The sequence below is a fragment of the Lagenorhynchus albirostris genome, chromosome 15 (assembly GCF_949774975.1).
Source record: "Lagenorhynchus albirostris chromosome 15, mLagAlb1.1, whole genome shotgun sequence".
Taxonomy (NCBI): Eukaryota; Metazoa; Chordata; class Mammalia; order Artiodactyla; family Delphinidae; genus Lagenorhynchus; species Lagenorhynchus albirostris.
In genome coordinates, this window is record NC_083109.1 from 84,239,601 (window position 1) to 84,261,037 (window position 21,437).

The 21,437-nt window shown below is 54.7% G+C and overlaps 1 protein-coding gene across 1 annotated transcript; it reads right to left on the reverse strand.

The window, feature by feature from the left end:
• Positions 1-6,362: 6,362 nt before the first annotated feature.
• SLC29A4 (solute carrier family 29 member 4) lies at positions 6,363-18,993 on the reverse strand. The gene is made up of 10 exons (XM_060123054.1): positions 18,828-18,993; positions 15,220-15,345; positions 14,828-14,941; positions 14,223-14,351; positions 12,114-12,188; positions 10,625-10,863; positions 9,833-9,971; positions 9,527-9,714; positions 8,558-8,798; positions 6,363-7,501 (listed from the first exon to the last, which is right to left on the reverse strand). Exons 1-10 carry the CDS (start codon positions 18,991-18,993, stop codon positions 7,359-7,361), a joined length of 1,560 nt encoding a protein of 519 aa, XP_059979037.1. The 3' UTR covers positions 6,363-7,358.
• Positions 18,994-21,437: the final 2,444 nt, after the last annotated feature.

Genomic DNA, 21,437 nt, shown 5'->3' on the forward strand with positions numbered 1-21,437 from the left:
AACAGGCACATGAAAAGGTGCTCTATATTGCTAATTAATAGAGAAATGCAAATCAAAACTACAATGAGGTACCACCTCAAACTGGTCAGAATGGCCATCATTAAAGTCTACAAGTAACAAACGCTGGAGAGGATGTGGAGAAAAGGGAATCCTCCTAACACTGTTGGTGGGAATGTAAGTTGGTGCAGCCATTGTGGAAAACAGTATGGAGGTTTCTCAGAAAACTAAAAATAGAATTACCATATGATCCAGCAATTCCACTCCTGGGCATATATCCAGACAAAACTATAATTCAAAAAGATATATGCACCCCTATGTTCACAGCAGCACTATTCACAATAGCCAAGACATGGAAACAACCTAAATGTTCATCAACAGATAAATGGATAAAGAAGATGTGGTATACGTATACAATGGAATACTACTCAGCTACGAAAAAGAATGAAATAATGCCATTTGCAGCAACGTGGATGCAACTAGAGATTATCATACTAAGTGCAGTCAGACAAAGACAAATACCATAATGAAATCACTTATATATGAAATCTAAAATATGACACAAATGAACCTAGCTATGAAACAGAATCACATACATAGAGAACAGACTGGTGGTTGCCAAGGGGGAGGTAGTTGGGGGAGGGATGGAGTGGGAGGCTGGGGTTAGCAGATGTAAGCTTTTCTATATACAGAATGGATAAACAAGGTCTTGCTGTATAGCACAGAGAACTATATTCAATATCCTATGACAAAGTATAACGGAAAAGAATAGTAAAAATAATGTATATATGTGTAAAACCAAGTCACTTTGCTGTACAGCAGAAATTAACAACACTGCAAATCAACTATATTTCAGTAAAAATATTAAAACATAAAAACCTATAATAGATACACATACAAACAGAAAAAGGAATACAATACACTAAAGACAGTCATCAAATCACAAGGGAACAAAAGAAGAAAGGAAAAGAAGACCTACAAACACAACCCCCAAACAATTAGCAAAATGGCAATAAAAACATACATATCAATAATTACCTTAAATGTAAATAAATAGACTGAATGCTCCAATCAAAAGACACAGAGTGGCTGAATTGATTTAAAAAAAAAAAAAAGACCTGCATATATATTGACTATGAGAGACTCACTTCAGAGTTAGAGACACATAACAGACTGAAAGTGAGGGGATGGAAAAAGATATTCCATGCAAATGGAAATCAAAACTAAGCTAGAGTAGCAATACTTTTCAGACAAAATAGACTTCAGGATTTTTTTTTTTTTTTGGCCATGCCATGCAGCTTGTGGGATCTTAGTTCCTTCCCTGACCAGGGATCAAACCTGGGCCTCCTGCAGTGAAAGCGTGGAGTCCTAACCACTGGACCGCCAGGGAATGCCCCAAAATAGAGTTTAAATAAAGACTGTTGTTAGAAGAGACAAAGAAGGACACTACAAAGAAGGATCAAGGGATCAATCCAAGAAGAAAATATAACAATTGTAAATATATATGCAAATAACACAGCAGTACCTAAAATACATAAGGAAAACATTAACAGACATAAAGAAAGAAATTGACAGTAACATAATAATAGTAAGGGACTTTAACACCCCACTTACATCAGTGAACAGATCATCCATTGATAGAAAATCAGTAAGGAAACAATGGGCTTAAATGACACATTAGACCAGATGGATTCAACTGATATACACAGAACATTCCATCTGAAAGCAGCAGAATACAAACTCAAGTGCACACAGAACATTCTCCAGGATAGATCACATGCTGGGCCACAAAACAAGCTTCAGTAAACTTAAGAAAATTAAAATTATATCAAGCAGCTTTTCCGACCACAATGCTATGAAACTAGAAATCAACTATAAAGAAAAAACTGCAAAAAACACAAACGTGGAGGCTAAACAATGTGTTACTGAACAACCAATGGATCACTGAAGAAATCAAAGAGGGAATAAAGAAATACGTAGAGAGAAGTGGAAACGAAAAAAATGATGATCCAAAATCTATGGGACAGAGCAAAGGCAGTTCTAAGAGGGAAGTTTATAGTGATACAAGCTTACCTCAGGAAACAAAAATCTCAAACAATCTAACCTTACACCTGAAGGAACTACAAAAAGAACAAACAAAACCCAAAGTTAGTAGAAGGAAAGGCATCATAAAGATCAGAACAGAAATAAATGAAATAGAGACAAAAAAGAAAGAAAGAAAAAAAAAAGAACTAAAAGCTGAAACTAAAAGTTGGTTCTTAGAAAAGATAAACAAATTTGATAAACCTTTAGCCAGACTTACCAAGAAAAAAAAAAAAAAGGCGGGGGGGAGCAGGCCCAAAGCAATAAAATCGGAAATGAAAAAGAAGTACAACTGACACCACAGAAATACAAAAGATCTTAAGAGACTACTACAAGCAACTATATGCCAATAAAATGGACAACCTAGAAGAAATGGACAAATTCTTAGAAATATACAATCCCCCAGGACTGAACCAGGAAGAAATAGAAAATATGAACAGACCAATTACCAGTAATGAAACTGAATCAGTAATTTAGAAACTCCCAACAAACAAAAGTCCAGGACCAGATGGCTTCACTGGTGAATACAATCAAACATTTAGAAAAAACTTAACACCTATCTCCCTCCAACTATTCCAAAAAATTGCAGAGGAAGGAACACTTCCAAGTACATTCTATGAGGCAAGCATCACCCTGATACCAAAGTCAGACAAAGATATCTCAAAAAACAAAATTAAAGGCCAATATCACTGATGACACAGATGCAAAAATCCTCAAAAATATTAGCAAACCAAATCCAACAGTACATTAAAAGGATGATACACCATGATCAAGTGGGACATCCCAGGAATGTAAGGATCTTCTTCAATATCTGCAAATCAATCAATGTGATACACCAAATTACAAACTGAAGAATAAAAACCAAATGATCATCTCGATAAATACAGAAAAAGCTTTTGACAAAATTCCACATCCACTATGATAAAAAAAAAACTCTCCATAAAGTGGGCATAGAAGGAACATACCTCAACACAATAAAGGCCATATATGACAAACCCACAGCTAAAATCATTCTCAATGGTGAAAAACTGTAAGCATTCCAAGATTAGGGACAAGAATGCCCATTCTCGCCACTTTTCTTCAACATAGTATTGGAAGTCCTAGGCACAGCAATTAGGCAAGAAAAAGAAAAAGGAATCCAAACTGGAAAGGAAGAAGTAAAACGATCACTGTTTGCAAATAACATGATACTATACATAGAAAATCCTAAAGATACCACCAGAAAACTACTAGACCTCATCAGTGAATTTGGTAAAATTGAAGGATACAAAATTAATATACAAAAATTGGCTGCATCTCTAATCACTAACAATGAACTATCAGAAAGAGAAATCAAGAAACAATCCTGTTTACCATCACATCAAAAATAAACAAATACCTAGGGGAAAAAACCTGTATTCTGAAAACTGTAAGACATTAATGAAAGAAATTGAAGATGACACAAACAGATGGAAATATACACTGTCTTCTGGGACTGGAAGAATTGATATTGTTAAAATGCCCATACTACCCAAGGTAATCTACAGATTCAGTGCAACCCCAATCAAAATACCAATGGCATTTTTCACAGAAATAGAACAAATAATTTTAAAATTTGTATGGAAACACAAAATAGACAAAACAGTCTCGAAAAAGAAGAACAGAGCTGAAGGAATCATGCTCCCTGACTTCAGACTGTACTACAAAGCTACAATAATCAAAACACTAAGGTACTGACACAAAAACATACAAATAGATCAATAGAACAGAATAGAGAGCCCACAAATAAACTTGTGCACTTACAGCCAATTAATCTATAACAAAGTAGGCAAGAATATACAGTGGAGAAGACAGTCTCTTCAACAAGTGGTGCTAGGAAAACTGAACAACTACATATAAAGAATGAAATTGGAAAACTTTCTAACACCATATACAAAAATAAACTCAAAATGTATTAAGGACCTAAATGTTAAGACCAGAAACCATAAAAATCCTAGAAGAAAACATAGGCAGAACACTCTTTGACATAAATCGTAGCAGTATTTTTTTGGATCTGTTTCCTAAAGCAAAGAAAATAAAAGCAAAAACAAACAAATGGGTCCTAATTAAACTTAAAAGCTTTTTGCACAGCAAAGGAAATCATCAACAAAACGAAAAGACATCCTACTGCATGGGAGAAAATATTTGTTAACGATATGACCAATGAGGGGTTAATATCTAGAATATCAATATATAGTTCATACAACTCAACATAAAAAAAAATACCTGATTAAAAAATGGGCAGAAGACCTGAACAGACGTTTTTCCAAAGAAGACATACAGATAGCCAACAGGCACATGAAAAGACGCTCAACATCACCAATCATCAGGGAAATGCACATCAAAACCACAATGAGATATCACCTCATACCTGTCAGAATGGCTATCATCAAAAAGAACATAAATAATAAATAGTGGCGAGGATGCAGAGAAAAGGGAACCCTTGTACACTGTTGGGATGTAAACTGGTGCAGCCACTGTGGAAAACAGTATGGAGGTTTCTCAAAAAACTAAAAATTGAACTACCATATGACCCAGCAATTCCACTCCTGGGTATATATACAAAAAAAACCCCAAAACACTAATTCAAAAAGATACATGCAACCCCCCGTTCACTGCAGCATTATTTACAACTGCCAAGATGTGGAAGCAATCTAAGTGTCCAACAACAGATGAATGGATAAAGAAGGTGTGGAACATATATACTATGGAATACTACTCAGCCATAAAAAAGAACGAAATGTTGCCATACGCAACAACATGGATGGACTTTATGGGGCACGTAATGGGAGGGCATTACGCTAAGTAAAATAAGTCAGACAGAGAAAGACAAATACTGTGATATCACCTATATGTGGAATCTAAAAGATACAACAAACTAGTGACTATAACGTAAAAAAAACAGACTCACAGATAGAACAAACTAGTGGTGACCAGTGGGGAGAGGAAAAGGAGGAAGGGAAAGATAGGGGTAGGGGAGTAAGAGGTACAAGCTATTAGGTGTAAAATTAGCTACAAGGATATTTGTACAACATGGGGAATATAGCCAATATTTTACAATAACTATAAATGAAGCTCAATCCTTAAAAACTGTGAGTCACTATACTATACACCTGTAACTCACATAATACTGTACATCAGTCACACTTCAGAAAAAAAGGAGAGTGGAGGAGGCTGCAACTGGGACTGCTGTTAAGAGCAAGGCAGTAACAAAACGCAGAACAAAAACACGTGGCGCAGAGCCCTCCCGGCTGCACCCACACTGGAAGGAATGACAGCAGTGCTGCCAGTCTGGGTGGCCCTGAGCCAGTGTGCAATGGAGGGGCGGCAGCCCTGCCGGGACTGGGGAGGCTGGGCCCAGGTCCTGGCGTTGCCACCTGCCCCCTACCCAGGGCAGCTCAGGCCGGCCCCCACGGGCACCTGCCCAGCAACCCAGCGCACCGCACGTGGATGGGACACGGACGGCCATCCGGCTTTGCTATTTGAGGGCGGGGTGTGGAGGGAACGGTGCGGCCATGACGAAGGCAGTCAGCTCGGTGTGTGGCTGGGGAAGGGCTCCGACGGTCCTCCCGTTTCAGAGAAACTGAGTCACGAGGTAGTGCGTGCCCCACCCCCACATACCCAGTCTCGGAAGGAGCGGCACGCTGGCGCCACCAAGCGGCCCCTGGGGCGGTGCCCCGCGTGGTCTTGACCCACGTGGCTGCAGGGGGCGGTGCCTGTCCGGAGGTGGGTGGGTCCCCAAGGTCGCGGGCCTGCCTGGAGCACAGGCCACCCTCAGGCAGCCGGCCCCCTCCTCCCCAACCCTCCTCCACGGAACCCACGTCGAAGAGCGGGGCAACCCGTCTTGGGGAAACTGAAACATAGGATAGTGGAGGAATTTGTCCAAACCACACACATCAGCAACAGAGCCGGGATGGGACCCCAGAACGCTCTGCCTCCGGTCCTGGCTCTGATCCCTCAGGGCAGGGGGCAAGCTATCTCCCCTCCTTTTCTCCCCCTTCGAGTGGGCGCGACGCAGCCACTGTCTCTGACTGTTCTGAGGGCCAAAGGGGCACCAAGCTGCCCTTTAAACCCCAAATGCTTCCTCTCCCCACCCCGACTGTCCGCCCCTCCACACAAATCTGTCCTGGGCCTACCAGGTGTCTGGAGGGAGGCCTGGGTTCCCAGTCGTGGGCCGTGTCCCGCCAGGACCCCTCCTCCCACCGCAGGGGCTGCGATGGCGGCACAGACGCTACTTGGAGGCGGCGGTGGGGCAGTTGCTCTGCCCTCATCTTTAATGGCCAGTGCGGTACAGTTAGTGGACAGACGGGTGGACACCAGACGTAGAGGGGCAGGGTGGTCACAGCGGTGCCGTGGGTACCTGTCCTCCCCATGGAGAAGCCCGTCTTTGGCAGGATGATCTGGGAATGCCCCCAGCTCGGGGCACCGAGCCAGCCCGGACCTCTGGGGGGACCCCACCCCTTCCTACTTGCCAGGGACTCCGGCATGTCTGTCCCTCCTTGGGCCTCCCTGGACAGGGCTCAAGGCCTAGGTCACAGGGTGACTTTAGCCAGGGTGTGGGCCCTGCTTTGTGGCCCCCAAACTGTCCCCCTCCTGTATCACAGGTGGAGGATCCGGAGAAGTCATCGGGGGTCCCCAGGCAGGCACAGACGCCCAGGCCTGTGGCATCAGGTGGGTACCAGGGTGCACGCGGGGTGCTGGCATGGGGTGGGTGCACCCAGGCCAGCACCAAAGCTGGGGTTGCAAAAAGGCCAGCGCAGACCGTGGTCTGAAACCATTCAGACCCAGAGCTTACAGCTCCTTCACGGCAAACGCATTTTGCTGGGGAGACCCAACGTTTAAGAACGGGGACGGGGGAGACCTGGGGGGCAAGGGGTCCCCAGTAAAGGAGGTGCTGAGGACGGTGTGGCTGGGGCCATGGGGCCCTCAAAGCAGAGCCAGGTGAGGGTCACCAGAAGGGGACACCAGCTGGTGGTCTGTCACTGTCCTGGCTGGCACTGGGACCACCAGACACACGCAGGTGGCAAAGGGCGGCGTGAGACGGAACACGGAACACAGTGCTGGCGGGACCCTGTGGCAGCCACATGTCCAGGCCTCCGAGAACTTGGCAGAACCTTGGGGCCGGAGTGAGGGCAGGTGGGCCCAGAGAGGGTGGCGGTATTGGCACGGGGAGGAGGCCGGGGCCCCGCAGGCACTGCAGGCAGGGGTGGGGAAGGGCCCCGGCAGCCCTCCCTGGGCAGGGCTGGGGGCCCAGGCCTGGCTCAGAGGCCGGCGGGGAAGGAGGCGTTGGCGGCGGAGCGGTCGGGGCAGGTGCCGTGGGCGTCCCGCGTGAGGCTGTAGGTACAGTAGGCCACGGCCGAGCCCAGCGTCAGCCCCGTCATGTAGGACACGGTCATGGTGTTCCCTGCAGACAGGACCAGACCTCAGCTGGCGGGAGGGGGGCCACAGCGAGGGCTGGAGCCGAAGCCCTAGCTTCTCAGGTGTGAAGCAGTGACCACGGCCAGCTCCCGCCTGGGAGGTGGCCGTCCCAGGACTGTTCCACCCTGACTGAAAGTGCTGGGCGCTCCAGGCCTCGCCTGCTTCTCTTTGTCTCCAGCCTCCTACCTCCAACTGCTTCCTCGTCATGGACCACTTAGGATGTCTACTGGGCTTCCTGAACCTACTGTGTCCAGAACCCCTCTCCAGTGCCCCTTCCCACACGGCCCCCTCCCCATCTCACTTGACGGCAATCCAACCTTCTTGCCCTGAGCAGCAGGCCCCCCTTGGGAGTCCTTCTTGACCTCCCCCCTCGCCCCGTCCTTTTCTCATACTCCATCTCCTAGTCCATCAGCTGGCCCCGTGGGCCCTGCAGTCAAAACGGATCCAGAATCCAGCACTTTCTTCCAGGCCCCTCCCACCTGTTTACTACTCCACTGCCGCCCCCTGCCCCAGGGCCTTTGCACATGCTATCCCCGCCACTCCAAACACTCTTCCCTTGCATTGTCACGTGGCCCCTCACTACCTTCTCCAGGTCTCTGCTCAAGTCACCTCCTCAGTGCAGCCTTCCCAGACTGCTCTGCTTCCACTGTGAACCCCCTACCACGCCTCCCTCGTCCCATTACTCTGTTTTACATTCCTCAACCCCGCTCATCACCTTCCAACACATTACATCATTTTGTTCTCTTTGTCACCTCTGGACTGTCAACCCCACAAACACAGGAATCACTGTTTTGTCACCAGTGTCCCCAGAACCTAGAACAGTGCCTGGTGCACGGCAGGGGCTCACCAAGCAGCTGTGAGATGAACGAGGGGGGAAGCGGTTGGCGAACGTCCCCAAGCTACGAGCTCCGAGGCTGACTTGACCCTGGGACCCAAAGGTAGCTTCTCGCTGTGTGGTCTTGACTTCTACGGGCCTGGGTTTCCCTGCCTGACAGTGGACAGTCCTGCAGGCGAGCAGGGCGCGGGCCGAGCAGGGCCTTACCTGCTAGCTCCCGCTGCCTGGGGCTCACTTTGCCCGCCGCCAGGATCATGGGCACGCTGCCGAAGTAGCCGTTGCTGATGCCCATGAGCAGGGAGAGGATGCAGGGCCAGGCCGGGTGGCGGAGGGCGGGCGTGCTGCTGGGGTAGACGCACAGGATGAAGAGGGGGATGAAGACCACACGGAGGCAGGCGCAGGCCAGCAAGTGGGTGCCCTGCCAGTCCATGGGCAGCGCCGCCAGGATCTGCGGGGAGACAGACATGTGGGCCCATGCCACTCCCCTTGCGTCTTCCCCGCAGCCTCCAGACACACCCCTAGCCCTAGACACTCCCGGCTCAGGCTGTGTCCCCATCCTTTCCCACCTTTGTCCACCAAACCCCACCAAACCCCTCATATACACAGTCCCCGCTGTGTGCCCGGCACCCAGCTAAACACGACACACGTGCCCCTGTTCCGCCTGCACAGCACCCTCGCCGCGTAGGGCTCTTGACATTATTTGAGAAACGAGGATACAGAGGCCCAGAGGGTCAGGCCCACCTGCATCAACACGTACGAAGCGGCAGCAACTGAACTCACTAACTAAGCTTTGCTCCCTCGGGAAGCACAGACTCGAGTTTCTCAGACCTCCCAGCTGTGTGACCCCAAGCAGATGGCTTTCCCTCTCTAAGCCTTGCGTTCTTCTACAGAAGACCAACGACAGGCCAGCCATTTCTGGGTGCTCGCCTCCGTGTGCCCCCACCTGTGCTCAACTAGTGAGTGTGAGGCAAGCGCCGCCTCCCCCAACTGCTCCCAGCTGCGGTCTGGACCGTGGCTCTGCTCCCGCCCTCCCCACCAGGAGCCACGTGCAGCCTCTGCTTGGGGCCTGCGCCTCCCCGGGGACCCTCCCCGCAGCTCCCGCAGTGACCCTGGCGTCTGCTGCCCCCACCCACGGCGTCCTCCCCCAGGGCCGGGAGGGTTGGTGGGGCCGCCCACCTTGCCCACGAAGTCAGAGAGGTTGAACACGGCCATGATGAGAATGGGCAGCCACTCGCCCAGGATGCAGTGGTGGATCTCGGACTCGAGACCCGGAAACAGGCACAGCGTGATGAAGTAGGTCACGGCAATGGAGAGCATGTCCGCCCAGATGACGCGGGCCACCACGTAGCGGTGCAGCAGCAGGGCTGTGGGCGGCCGGCGGCGTCAGGAGGCCGCACACCTAAGCGGCCCCAGCCCGCCGGAACACCCCCTGCCCTCCGCGCGCAGACGAGACACGGGACGCCGGGGCCCAGCCCGCCCCACCTCGGAAGGAGGGCCAGCTGCGCCTGGTTCTCGGCCGAGGCACATCAAAGCGCGTGTAGGCTCCCCCGCCGCCGGTCACCTCGTGGGCTGGGCTGTCCTTCGGGGACCCGCCGTTGGCCAGGCCTGGGCCCTGGTGCTCCTGGAGGGGGTACAGGGTGGGACGCGTTTGGGTGAGAGGCCCCCGCAGGCTCCTGCCGGCCGCTTCCTCGCTGTCCCGCAAACACGCCAAGCTCCTCCCACGCCCCGGAGCCTCTGCGCGTGCGCTTCCCTCTGCCCACCCCCACCCCCCACGCCCCGCCCCCACGCCTTTCGTGTGGGTCCTCACACCCCTCCGCACGGCTCAGGGCTCAGCCCAGAGCCACTCGCGGACCCTCCGTGACCATTAAGGGGGCCCCGGTTTCTGACGTGGGCCTTGTCTCAGCCGGCCTCCCTTTGCCCGGCCTCTGGCTCCGCGCAGTGTCCGGGGCGCCCCAGCTCCCCAGGATGGCTCCGGGCGGGCCTGCGGGGGAGGCCACAGGTGTGGGCCATCACACCGGGGGCGTGGGGAGGTTAAGGCCTCAGGTGTGGGCTGTCACAGCCAGGGGGCCTCAGACCTCAGGTGTGTGGTGTCACCAAGGGATGAAACCTTGGTCCACAGGACGAAGGAGGGCCCGTGGGTAGGAGCCTCGGGCCACAGGAGGAGCTGGAGCCTGAGACGACAGCGACAGCGGGGCGCGGCTGGAGGAGCTCGTTTGGGACGGGGCGGCGGCCGTGCCGGGCCTCCCGGCTCCCTCCGCCGACCTCGCGACTTACAAAGTGCACGTCCTCGGCGGCCACGTCGTGGTGCACGCGGTAGCCGGCCGTGTGGCTGGGGCGGGGCCGCGCCGTGTGGTAGAGCACGAAGCGGCTGCCCCGCACCAGCAGGTGCAGCAGGAAGCAGAGCAGCTCCAGGCCCGCGGAGACCAGGAAGAAGATGAGCGTGCCGGCCCGCTCGTCGGGTAGCAGCAGCTTCGTGAGGATACGGCTCAGGGAGACCATCACGCCCGCCGTGCCTACGGGGGGCGGGGCCGTGATGCGGGCGACTCCGCCCCCTCGGCCCCGCCCCGCAAGCCCTGGGACGCGGACACGCTGTGGCTGCCCACAGGAAGCGCCGGCGCAGCCCGCCCCTCTCTGGCCCCTGCTCCCGGCTCGCACACACCCCACCCCAGGCGCACTGATCACGTGTCTGCTGTGTGCCCGGCACCGTCCGCCCTGAGGACACAGTGGGGACGACGCATGCAAGCCCTTCCTTCTGGGCTCGTTGGGGAGAGGCCCCAAACAGGTCGCAGAAAAACACCAATGATTGTGCAGGATTTGGGGGGACAGGCAGAGACGAGGGGGCGAGCGTCCATTGGCAGAGGGCGGGCATGAGCTCTACATGTTTGTGTTTCCGGAGCTGAAAGGGAGTGGTGGGCTTGGAACCAGGTGGGTGGGGTCCTAAGGTCACAGGGGAAGGTGGTGGGGGTCACGGCAAGCGGGGTACCTTCCCGGAACCAAACTCCACAGACGCGAGGCTTGGAGCCCTGGGGGCACCTGGTGGGCCTCACCGTATATAAAGGGTACAGAGTACCCCAAAGGGGAGAAATGGGGCCCAGAGTCCACCTGAGTCCTGCCCCACAGCACGGCTGAGCCTGGCCCACCCAGGCCCGGCAGGAAGACTGAGGACATCTGGACGAGGTGCTCCGAAGTGCTTGCGGCTGGGCTGAGGGTGGGGCGGCCCCCGTGCTGGAGGGCAGCAAGACAAGAGGGGGAGTCGGCTGCTCGGACCGGGGCTGGGGCGCAGGGATCACCCCGGGGGGCAGGTCCACATGACTTGCAGGGACTTAGAGCGCTGGGTGTCGGGTAGGTCTCAGGTTTGAGCAAGGGGGTGCCCTTCACTGAGCAGGGGCCGGTGGGATGACGTGTTGGGCTTGGGAAAGGGAGTCTGAGCTGCCAAGTGGGGGTGGGGCTCTGAGGAGAGCTTGGTGCCGGGGGCGGGCACTTGACGTCACGGGTGTAGATGAGCTGCCCTGCACACACATGCACACACGAAACGCACGCCTTGCACAGGCGCTGCGAGACACTCGAGACCCATGCTCAAGAGTGTGGCACGTGCTCCTCACATCACAGAGGACCCTGCACCCAAAGAGACCACGCCTATCACAACCTCATCCCTCCTGTCTGGGAGTCCGGCCCCCCACCAGCCAGGCGATCGCCAGCCCCGCCTCGGTCCCAGGAAGAGGGTCGCAGAGCCTAGGCAGCTCTGGGGTCCGCAGATACTCACTCTCCCCCGTCATCACCCCCTGCGTGTACCTCTTGGGCAGCATCCCCGTGTACCCGTAGAAGCTGGATTGCTGCACTTGAGAGAGAGAGAGAGAGAGAGAAGTAACCATGAGACACCACTTATCACCTGTTTGCTTGGAACAGAATGCAGAGAGCGCTGTTGGCAAGGGTTGCTGGGAAAAGACATTAACACCACTGGGGGCAGAGGGACCTTGTCCAATCCCCTCGCGGGGTGGGGTGGAAACAGCACCACCCCCTGCATAGCACAGTCCTGCCTTCGACGTCCCCGCCCCGGGGCTGGCCAGGCTCCCCAACCTCCTCTGGTCATTGACACCCAAGCAGAAATGACACGCGTCACTCCTGGACCAGGTAGGAAAAGCCCACATGGTCTTCTGGTCTGTCTTTCCCCAGGGGCGGCCACAGAAGAGGCCATGTGTTACAGACGGGGAGCCACCGGCAGTCCGAGTGAGTGTGGAAATAACCCCACTGACACGCTGGACATGCAGCAAGGGCCAGAAATAAGGCCGGTTCTGAGAAGCCACTGAGATCTCTGGGCTCGTTTGTTACCACAGCATAACGTCTCATCCTGACCAACAAGACAGACGTGCAGCAGTATCTGGGGAAAATGCAAATGTACCGGCTCAAGCCCTGCGGTCTAGTGACTCCACGCCTGGAAGTAAACCCTGGAGCAGGGCTGGCAAACTAGCATCTCCTTCCTGGTGGGGTTATCAGCATTTTTTTTTTTTAACGAAATAGAACAGAGCAGACCTGAGTACAAAGCCTGGATTGAGAATATTATTTCACAGAGCCTTGATTTCATTTATAAACACACACACACACATACACACGCACACATGTGTGCCGGGTCATAATGTGAAATGTATCTCTTTCTGGAAGTCACGATCAACAGAACAATTGGCCTGGACCTTTGCAAACATCATTGCCACAGAAGACAGAGAAAGGCTGAGGACCTTTCAGATTAAAGGAAACTAAAGATGTGACCAGTGATGCAACGTGTGATCCTGGGCTGGGTCCTGGGTAAGAAAAACCAAACGCTGTACAGGACATTACCGCAACAAACAGTGAAATGATTATGGCTTGTAGATCTGATGATAGTATTGTATCAATGTTAAATGTCCCAATTTTGGCAATTGTAAATGTGGTTCTAGAAGAGATGTTTTAGGTTTAGCTGTTAAACACCCTGAACTGTTACCATTTAGGCAAAGAAGCATGATGATGTCTGCAAGTAATTCCCAAACGGTTTAAGGACAAAACATACATTTTCTATTTATATATATTTAGGGGAAATTTCATATATATACATATACTTTAGAAGGTGGAGGAGGGGGACTTCCCTGGTGGTCCAGTGGTTAAGACTCCGCGCTCCCAGTGCAGGGGGCCCGGCTTCAATCCCCATTCAGGGAACTAGATCCCGCATGCCGCGACTAAAGTTCCCACACTCGGCAGTGAAGATCCTGCATGCCGCAACTAAGACCCAGCGCAGCCAAATAAATAAATACATATTTTTAAAAAAGATTCTTATTAAAAAAAAAAAAAGAAGTTGGGGGCAGGGAGGGGGAACAGAGAAAGCCAGCAAAGGAAAGAAAGCACATGTGGCAAAATGTTAACAATGGGTGAATCTAGGTGAAAGGTATATGGGAACTCATTATATTATTCTTAGCTTTCCATAGGTTTGAAACAGTTTCAAAATAAAAAGTTAAAAAAAAAAATTTGAAAGCTACCGCCCAAGGGAAACACAGTGACACGGTGACATGGGCAGGAGAGGTTGTGAAGCCCGGTTTATACCTGAGAAAACCAGGGAACTGCCTCCATGTCCACATGGCATGTGGGCATGTGGACATGTGTGTGGAGTGTGTGCTCTGACTCTGTGTGTGACCAGCGCACGCAGCCCTTTGGGTGTGCAGTGTGCGTGCATGTGTGAAAGTCGACGTGCACGTGTGAAAGCAGACTCGCCCATGTGCGCGTGGAAACGTACCGGCACTGAGCCTGGCTCACCCTGTATTAACATGCCCCCAGCACACGAGCAGGGCCGGTGGGACGGCCCGCGGTGGGCACCCAGGGGCTCAGCCCACCCGGCCCCTGGCCCTACCTGTGCAGCCGAAGGCCACGGTGCCCACCGCCGCCAGGTTGACGGCATAAGCCTGGTCCCGAGAGAAGAGCTGCAGCCACACGTCGCAGATGCTGATGAACAGGAGGGGGCCCAAGGCCAGGAGGTAGCCTGTGTGGGGAGAGGCCAGAGAGGTGGCACTCGGTGGTGGGCTGGGGGAGCCCCCTCGTCCCCCGACAGGGAGCCAGGTCTGAGGTGCCCTCTCTCTGCCGTTCCCCTTAATACTGGGAGGGCGGGGACATCTTAGAGCTCTAGGAGGGGCACCCAGAAGGCTTCCTGGAGGAGGCGCCTCGAGCTGGGTTTTGAAGCTGAATGTTACCATGGAGACAAATGGGAGAGGAAGAGCAGGGAAGAGCAAGGGCCCCGGGACACACGTGGGGTGCACAGCAGCCTCGCCAGGCGCAGGCATCATGCCAGCACGTGTTACACGCACATGGGCCTGACACTGTTTTCATAGTGGAACCCCATGACGTTCCTAGGAGGCGCGCCCATCTTACAGACGAGGAGAGTGAGGTGCACGCAGGGAATGGAGGGCCTGTGACGGACAGGTGTGAGGGCCGGGAGCCGGGTGAGCAGCGGCAGCGCACCCGCGGTGATCCTCGTGTGCAGGCTCAGCCTCTCCACCAGCGCGTTGTTCAGGAGCACAGCCACCAGCGCCACCAGGATGTAGGTGAGGCTCATGTCAAACACAATCGAGGTCCCTGGTGGGGGGGAGGGTAACAGGGGTTCAGGGGAGCCCCACCCTCTGCACCTGCCCCCGCCAGGCACTGCTTCCTCCCTCTGCCCCAAAGGGGCTGACAGCCCAGAGAGGGTGAGTGGCTGTCCTTGGGGTCACACAGCAATTCACAGCCGAGCTAGGGTTGGAATAAAATGGGCTCCCCAAGTGGGGTCCTGCCCAGGGGGTTTCTGGAGGGTGGCAGGCCTGAGCCACGTGTGCAGGGCCGCATGCGATGGCAGGACGCGACTGTGGGGGACCCACCTGGGTACTTGTGGTGCAGGTAGTCCACGTCGGTGATGAAGCTATTGTACGGCAGCAGGAAGCCCACGCCAGCCAGGAGCGTTGCAAAGTAGACGGCGCGGTAGCGGTCGTCAGGCACCGGCTCCTCTGCCCGCAAACCCAGACGCCAGGTGAGACGCGGGCCAGCCCATTCGCGGCCGCGACCCCCACATCGGGGCCACAGTCCACCACGGCACCCCCATCACGACCACCATAGCCACAGCCACTCCGGCTGCCACCCGAACCACAGACACGGCCTCCCACCATGCATCTGTCACTGCCACCAGAAGCACTGCCACCTTAGCTACCATCACCATGGCCACTCTCACCATATCCAAGCCACCAAAGCCATCATGACCGTGGCTACTCTCCGTCACTATGGCCACAGCTGCCCACGCCACCACCATCGTGGCCATTATCAAAAGTCACCAAACACCATGGCCACTGTCACCATCGTACCCACCATCATGACCACCATCACCATACCCACGGTCCATCATCACTGTGGCCACTGCCACTGTATCCACCAGCATCACGGCTGCCGTCACCCTGGCCACCATCCATCCCCATCACAGCTGCTACATCACAGCCGTTATCATCACCTTACAGTCACTGTAACCATGGTCACCGTCACCGTGGCCGCTCTCCACCTTCACGGCCCCAGCTGCCCCAGTCATCACAGTCATGGCTGCCAGACATACAACCACCAATACCACGGCCAGTGCAGCCATCACCACAGCCACTGTCCGTTACCGAGAGGCTGCTGCCACCGTGACTCCCACCATCATGGCCACTGAAGCAGCTGGCCGGAGAGAACAGTGAAACGGCCTTTTGGAGACCCAGCTCTGGGACCAGCTGGGTGGCCAGACCTGGTGGGGCTGAGGCAGTGTCCTCTGGGAGGCCACCGATGCTCTAAACCAGCGTCCAGTATACAGGGCTGATTCTCCTATAGTTACTGTTCACACATCCAGGAACCACGGGCAGAAGTGCGGGTGGGACCACTCACTACGCCCCTTAGAGCTTCACCAGCAAAATGTTTGCTTCCCACCCCCAGGACTTGAGGCTCCGCTGGGCCAGAGGGCTTTGCTCCAAAGGGAGGAACGGTTCCCCCCTGAGACACAGTGATCCTGCAGGGAGCAGGGTGGCTGCTCTGACTGTGGGGACAGATCCTGACCGTCATCACTGGGAAATCAGGTTGCTCCCGTGTGGGAGTGAGAGAGTAGGTCCGCAAGACAGGAGATTCCTCACGGCCTCTCTCAGGATGTGCAATCCCTGGGACACAGTCAATGGAAAACGATACCAACCCAAGTCCAGCAGGACTGCTAGTGATCCAGAGCTTTCAAGAATGAAGGTTGGGGGAATTCCCTGCTGGTCCAGTGGTTACGAGTTGGCACTCTCGCTGCTGGGGCCCCAGGTTTGATCCCTGGTCGGGGAACTAAAATTCCATAAGCCACGTGGCGTGGCCAAGAAAAAAAAATAATGAAGCTTGGGTCACCCACCGGGCAAAGAACCATGACCAGTTAAGATACTTGTGGTGGGCAGATGGAATATGGGCTGGGTGGTGGGAGAAGGTAGTTATGAATACCAGCTACAATCATGGGACTGGTCACAGACACGAGGACTGATACTGTTATGAGTATTGCTTCCTTTTTTTGATATGAATATGTGTGTGTATGTATTAATCAAATGCTTTTATTTTATTCACTTTCTCACCCCCGTATCATCTAACGTAAGATGTGTTCGTAACAGTTAACCCTGTATCTCAGTATTGAAGTTTGGGGGATCAAAGGAGAAGTGCGAACATCAACGCACAAGGACTTTGCGTCCTTTGGGGAAAGCGTTAGTGTGTTTTTGTTCATATGGGGGTCCGTTATGTCCTGGTAGGTGGGGGTTGACCGTTAGTGTCTTTCTCTGGAGACTGAGTATGGTTTAGGGAGCTGTGTATAGGAGGCAAGCTGGTAAGGGGTGGACTGTAATGGTCAGTTTGTAGGTCAACTTGGAGGCTGAACCACAGTCCTGTTGTTCAATCAAACACCGACCGAGGTGCTGCTGTGAAAAGATTTTTCTTTCACAGAAAAATCACACAAAGGCCCTCCTTAGTTACTTTAAGTTTGATCAAAAGGGAGTTTACCCTGGGTGGGCCTGACCTAATCAGGTAAGACCTTGAGGCCTTCCCAGAACTCAGGGACCCCAAACGGCTCATGCCCCTGGGATTCCAGCCTGCTTGTCATCTTCCGTCCTAACCACCTGCCTGGTGGACTTCAGACTGGCTTAGCCAGCCTCCTCTTCAGCCAGCCAATGTCCTGTAATAAGTGCATATGGATATCTATACATCTATATCTGTATTGCATCTTTAACTCTCTTTCTAGCTCTGTCTCCTACTGGCTCTGGTAGAACCCTGGCTGATGCAGCCACCGTCACCATAGCCATTACAGCTAAAATCACCACTGCCCTGGTCACCATGGCCACCATCCAATTCTATGGCCATGGCAACGTGGCATCCACTACCTGGCCAGGAGAAGCCTGGGGATGGGCCCCGAGCTGACTCTGTCCATACACACGGGTGCAGGGAGATTATCCCAACCCAACATGGGTCTCAGCCCGCAGAACCTCCACTCCCCATCTGCAAAGAGAGGGGATGGAAGCTGAGAGTAAGTCTCCATGCCGGAGCCTGAAGTGGTCCTAGTATAACCTGTAGCCAGCCCCCAAATGAGCTATCACTTGCAGGGGGGCCTCCTGAGCGCCGGGAAACGTCTTAAGCCACATTTTGTGGATCCAGTTGCAAGCACATTAGGGTGGCCCCAGGATCATTCCCCTTTTCCAGATGAAGAAACTGAGGCCCAGAGAACAGTGACTTACCCAAGGTCCCTGAGTGGACAGAGACAGGAGCTGGGGTCGAACCCCAATCTGCCTAACTCCAGACCTGCACACTGCCCACTCTGCAAGTCTGATCTCACAGGCAACTGGACTATTTCCTCCATGTAGGGAACCTGAGCCTCCGAAAGGTTGAGGTACTTGCCCTAGGACACAGATAGGTGGAAAACCGGATATTTCTTTCTTGGGGTTTTTTTTTGGGGCTGTGCTGTGCAGCTTGTGGGATCTTAGTTCCCTGACCAGGGATTGAACCTGGACCCTCGGCAGTGAAAGTGCGGAGTCCTAACCACTGGACCGCCAGGGAAGTCCTCAAAACTGGGGTGTTTGAACCTCACATCACTCCTCTTTTCGGACACTTTCCCATCTCCACTGAAGTGAGGCATGGCTTGCTCTGACCCAAGAATGCAGCCAACGCCATATGCGTCAGTCGCAGACAGAAGTTTACATACAGGTCAGTGCATGGTTCACCCTGTGCCCTCCCACCTCCTCAGTGGTCGTGGAAACCCACGTTAAGATGGAGCCTTCCCCGGGCACACGGCATTAGTGAAGGCACTGGGCCGGTGGGCTCGTTTGTTACCACGGCAGATCTAATCCATCCTGACCGACGCTGCCTCCCGGGCTCAGTGACCCCCCCACAAGGTTCCCCATCCCGGGAAGGCTCCCACAGCCGTCCCTGCTTTGGGGCAGACGCGCACCCTGGCCGCCCCCTCACTCACCAGAGTCCGTGAAAATCGGGATGCCCCTGGCGCTACTGCCCTGGGCCTGGGCTACCCCGGCCACCACCTCCTCCAGCGGGCCGCTGTCGAAGCTCATCACCACGCTCCTGTGCGGCGTGCTCGCCACGCTGGGCTCCTGGAGGTGCTGGCTGCCCACCGAGCCCATGGCAGCCCTGCCGCGGGGAAAGCAGATGACGCAGGCTGGGGAGGCCAGGAGGGGATCCCTGCCCCACTGCCACGCGGCCAAGCCTGCACCCCCGGGGGACCACCGTCTCTACCCACCCCACCCACCTTGAAACAGCACGCAGGGGCACACTAACCTGAACGGACGAGCGACGTCACGTGACTTGTGTCTTACGCTGCTCCCTGGCTGCAGCGGAGAGCAAGGCTGGAGGCCCGCGTGAGGGCGGCGGCAGTGGGCACAGCGGAGAGAAAGAGACGGGGGGAGAAATACTCTGAACACTTGTGTGCCGGCGCCGTGCTCGAGCGTCCCACAAACCATCTCCCTCTGGGAGGGGGTTCCGACATTCACTCATTTGACAGCCGATGTTAGAGCGTGAACGTCCCGCCGGCCCACCACCCCGATCTCACAGGCAGTAAGCAGTGGGGCCTGAACCCAGACCCAGGCCTGTGGGACCGTGAGCCACCACGGCCCACCGTTCTGGGGCCGACCACGTGGGGGAGCAGGAAGTCCTCCCTTTGGTCTTCCTCCGTTTCTCTTGCCTCAGCTCAAAGCTGTAGCCCTTATCTTTGGAGGAAAGGAAGGAGCTGATTGATCCTCGAGGGAGTAACACCCCCATTGTGTAGGTGACCCTGTGGGTGTTGGGGGGTCTAGTTCCTTCCCTGAAACATTCATCAGTTTGTTTTTCTGACAACTTTTATGAATTAATCTGATTGCCAAAAGGATACACATTCGCTGTAGAGAATTCGAGACAAAGATGGGACACGGAAGCACTGGGTACTGAGCGTAGCACTTCCGCTTCCTGGGCCGCCCCGAGCACGTAGGGGGGAACCCACGGAAGAAGCCGGGAGACAGACCGCTTCCCGAGGGATCCCACGTGCCCGGCGCTACTCCGAGTCTCTCTGAGGATGGCGCCGGCCACGCCCAGCTCCCCCACCTCTGCTTGTCCCATCTAACGTCCTTCCTGCCTCAGTTTACCTGCTCCCCAGCCTCCAGACGGGTGTGCCGACCAGTTACGGAGTGCCTCCCCTGGCTTCCCCCCTTCCTTGCTCCCCACAGAGTTTTAGTGGGGGTCTGAGAGGCTGGAACCATCCCTGATTCCAGGTGGGCCCTGGGGACTGGGTAAATTCTGCTCTTGCCATCCGGGGGTGACCCGGCTTGATGCGCACCCAGGAGCAGCAGAGAGGAGGGTTGCAGGCTTCTCCTTCCGGGGCCTGGGAAGCCAGGCGTGAACCCCTCTGGTCTCGGTGCTCTTCCTGTTGCCCCCAGCCCCGGGCCTCCTGCCACATCTGGAGCTGGGGGGGCCGAACAAGACACAGGACAGAGCTTGGCCTGGGTTTGAATGACTGCGGCCTTAGGCAGGATCCTGCACTGGAGGCTTGGACACCCTCGGTCCCCAGCCACCCTGCGTCCTGGGTGGGGCCGGGGAAGGGGCCAGCGGCAGAGCGGCGGTCTACAACAACGGACACTCCTCCCTCCAGCCCTGGAGGTTGTGCACCCCCGAGCCCCTGGGCCGTGTTCCCCACAGAGACGCGGCGGTGCCGCAAACCTGCCGGGCCTCCCCGCTGAGGTCTCCGCCCCGCCCAGAGGCCACGCCCCCCGGGAAGGCGGACGTGTTCCGCGACAAGCCAGGAGGCCGCCCAACTGCTCCCTCCCGCTCAGCGGGTGAGGCGGGCAGCTGCCACCCACAGGGCCCCCTCAGCCACTGTCCCCACGTGCTCCTGCGGTCCGCCTCCCGGGAGGTGCTCTGGCTCCCCCTGCGGCGGCCCATGACCCCTGATACCACCTTCCATGGTGGCAGGGCAGGGGGTGCCCCGAGGCTGCCCCCACCTCTCCTGGGCTGCAGGCCTCAACCCGCCCCTCCAGAACACCCCCTCCAACTCCACGCCCGCAGCCCAGAGCCCCAGCTCTCCCCGCATCCGCCTCTCCCCCTCCCGGGTCCCCCTTTAATGAAAATGTATGGACAGACAGGTCAGGGATCTTCTCCTGACCCCAGCAGTCCCGAAGGCCCGGCTCATGCTCCCACTTTGCAGAAAGAGAAACTGAGGCACAGAGAGCCAGGTCCAGGGGTCCAGCTTCTATTGGGAGCCCCGCCAGGCCGACCACCTTTGGCTCCCCCCATTTCAGAGGCAACTGAGTGGACAAGGGTTCTAACTGTGCCCCCAGGGCACTGTGAAGACGCTGGGTGTCTGAACCCCAAGGCCAGGATGACCCCTCTCAGGGGCTGCGCTCCAGCCGGAGGGCACAAGGGAGCCTGAATTCCATCTGGGAAGCCAGCCTGTTAGCTCTCCTCGAGCCTCAGGCCCCTCATGAGCCCCAAGCCCTGGCTGGCTGGACGCCCTTGGCTGGTCCTGGCCCCCTGTGCCTGGGCCAGCTTATGAGCTCTGCTGTTCTTTCCCCAGCCAAGCTTTCTGGACTGGCCCAACTCC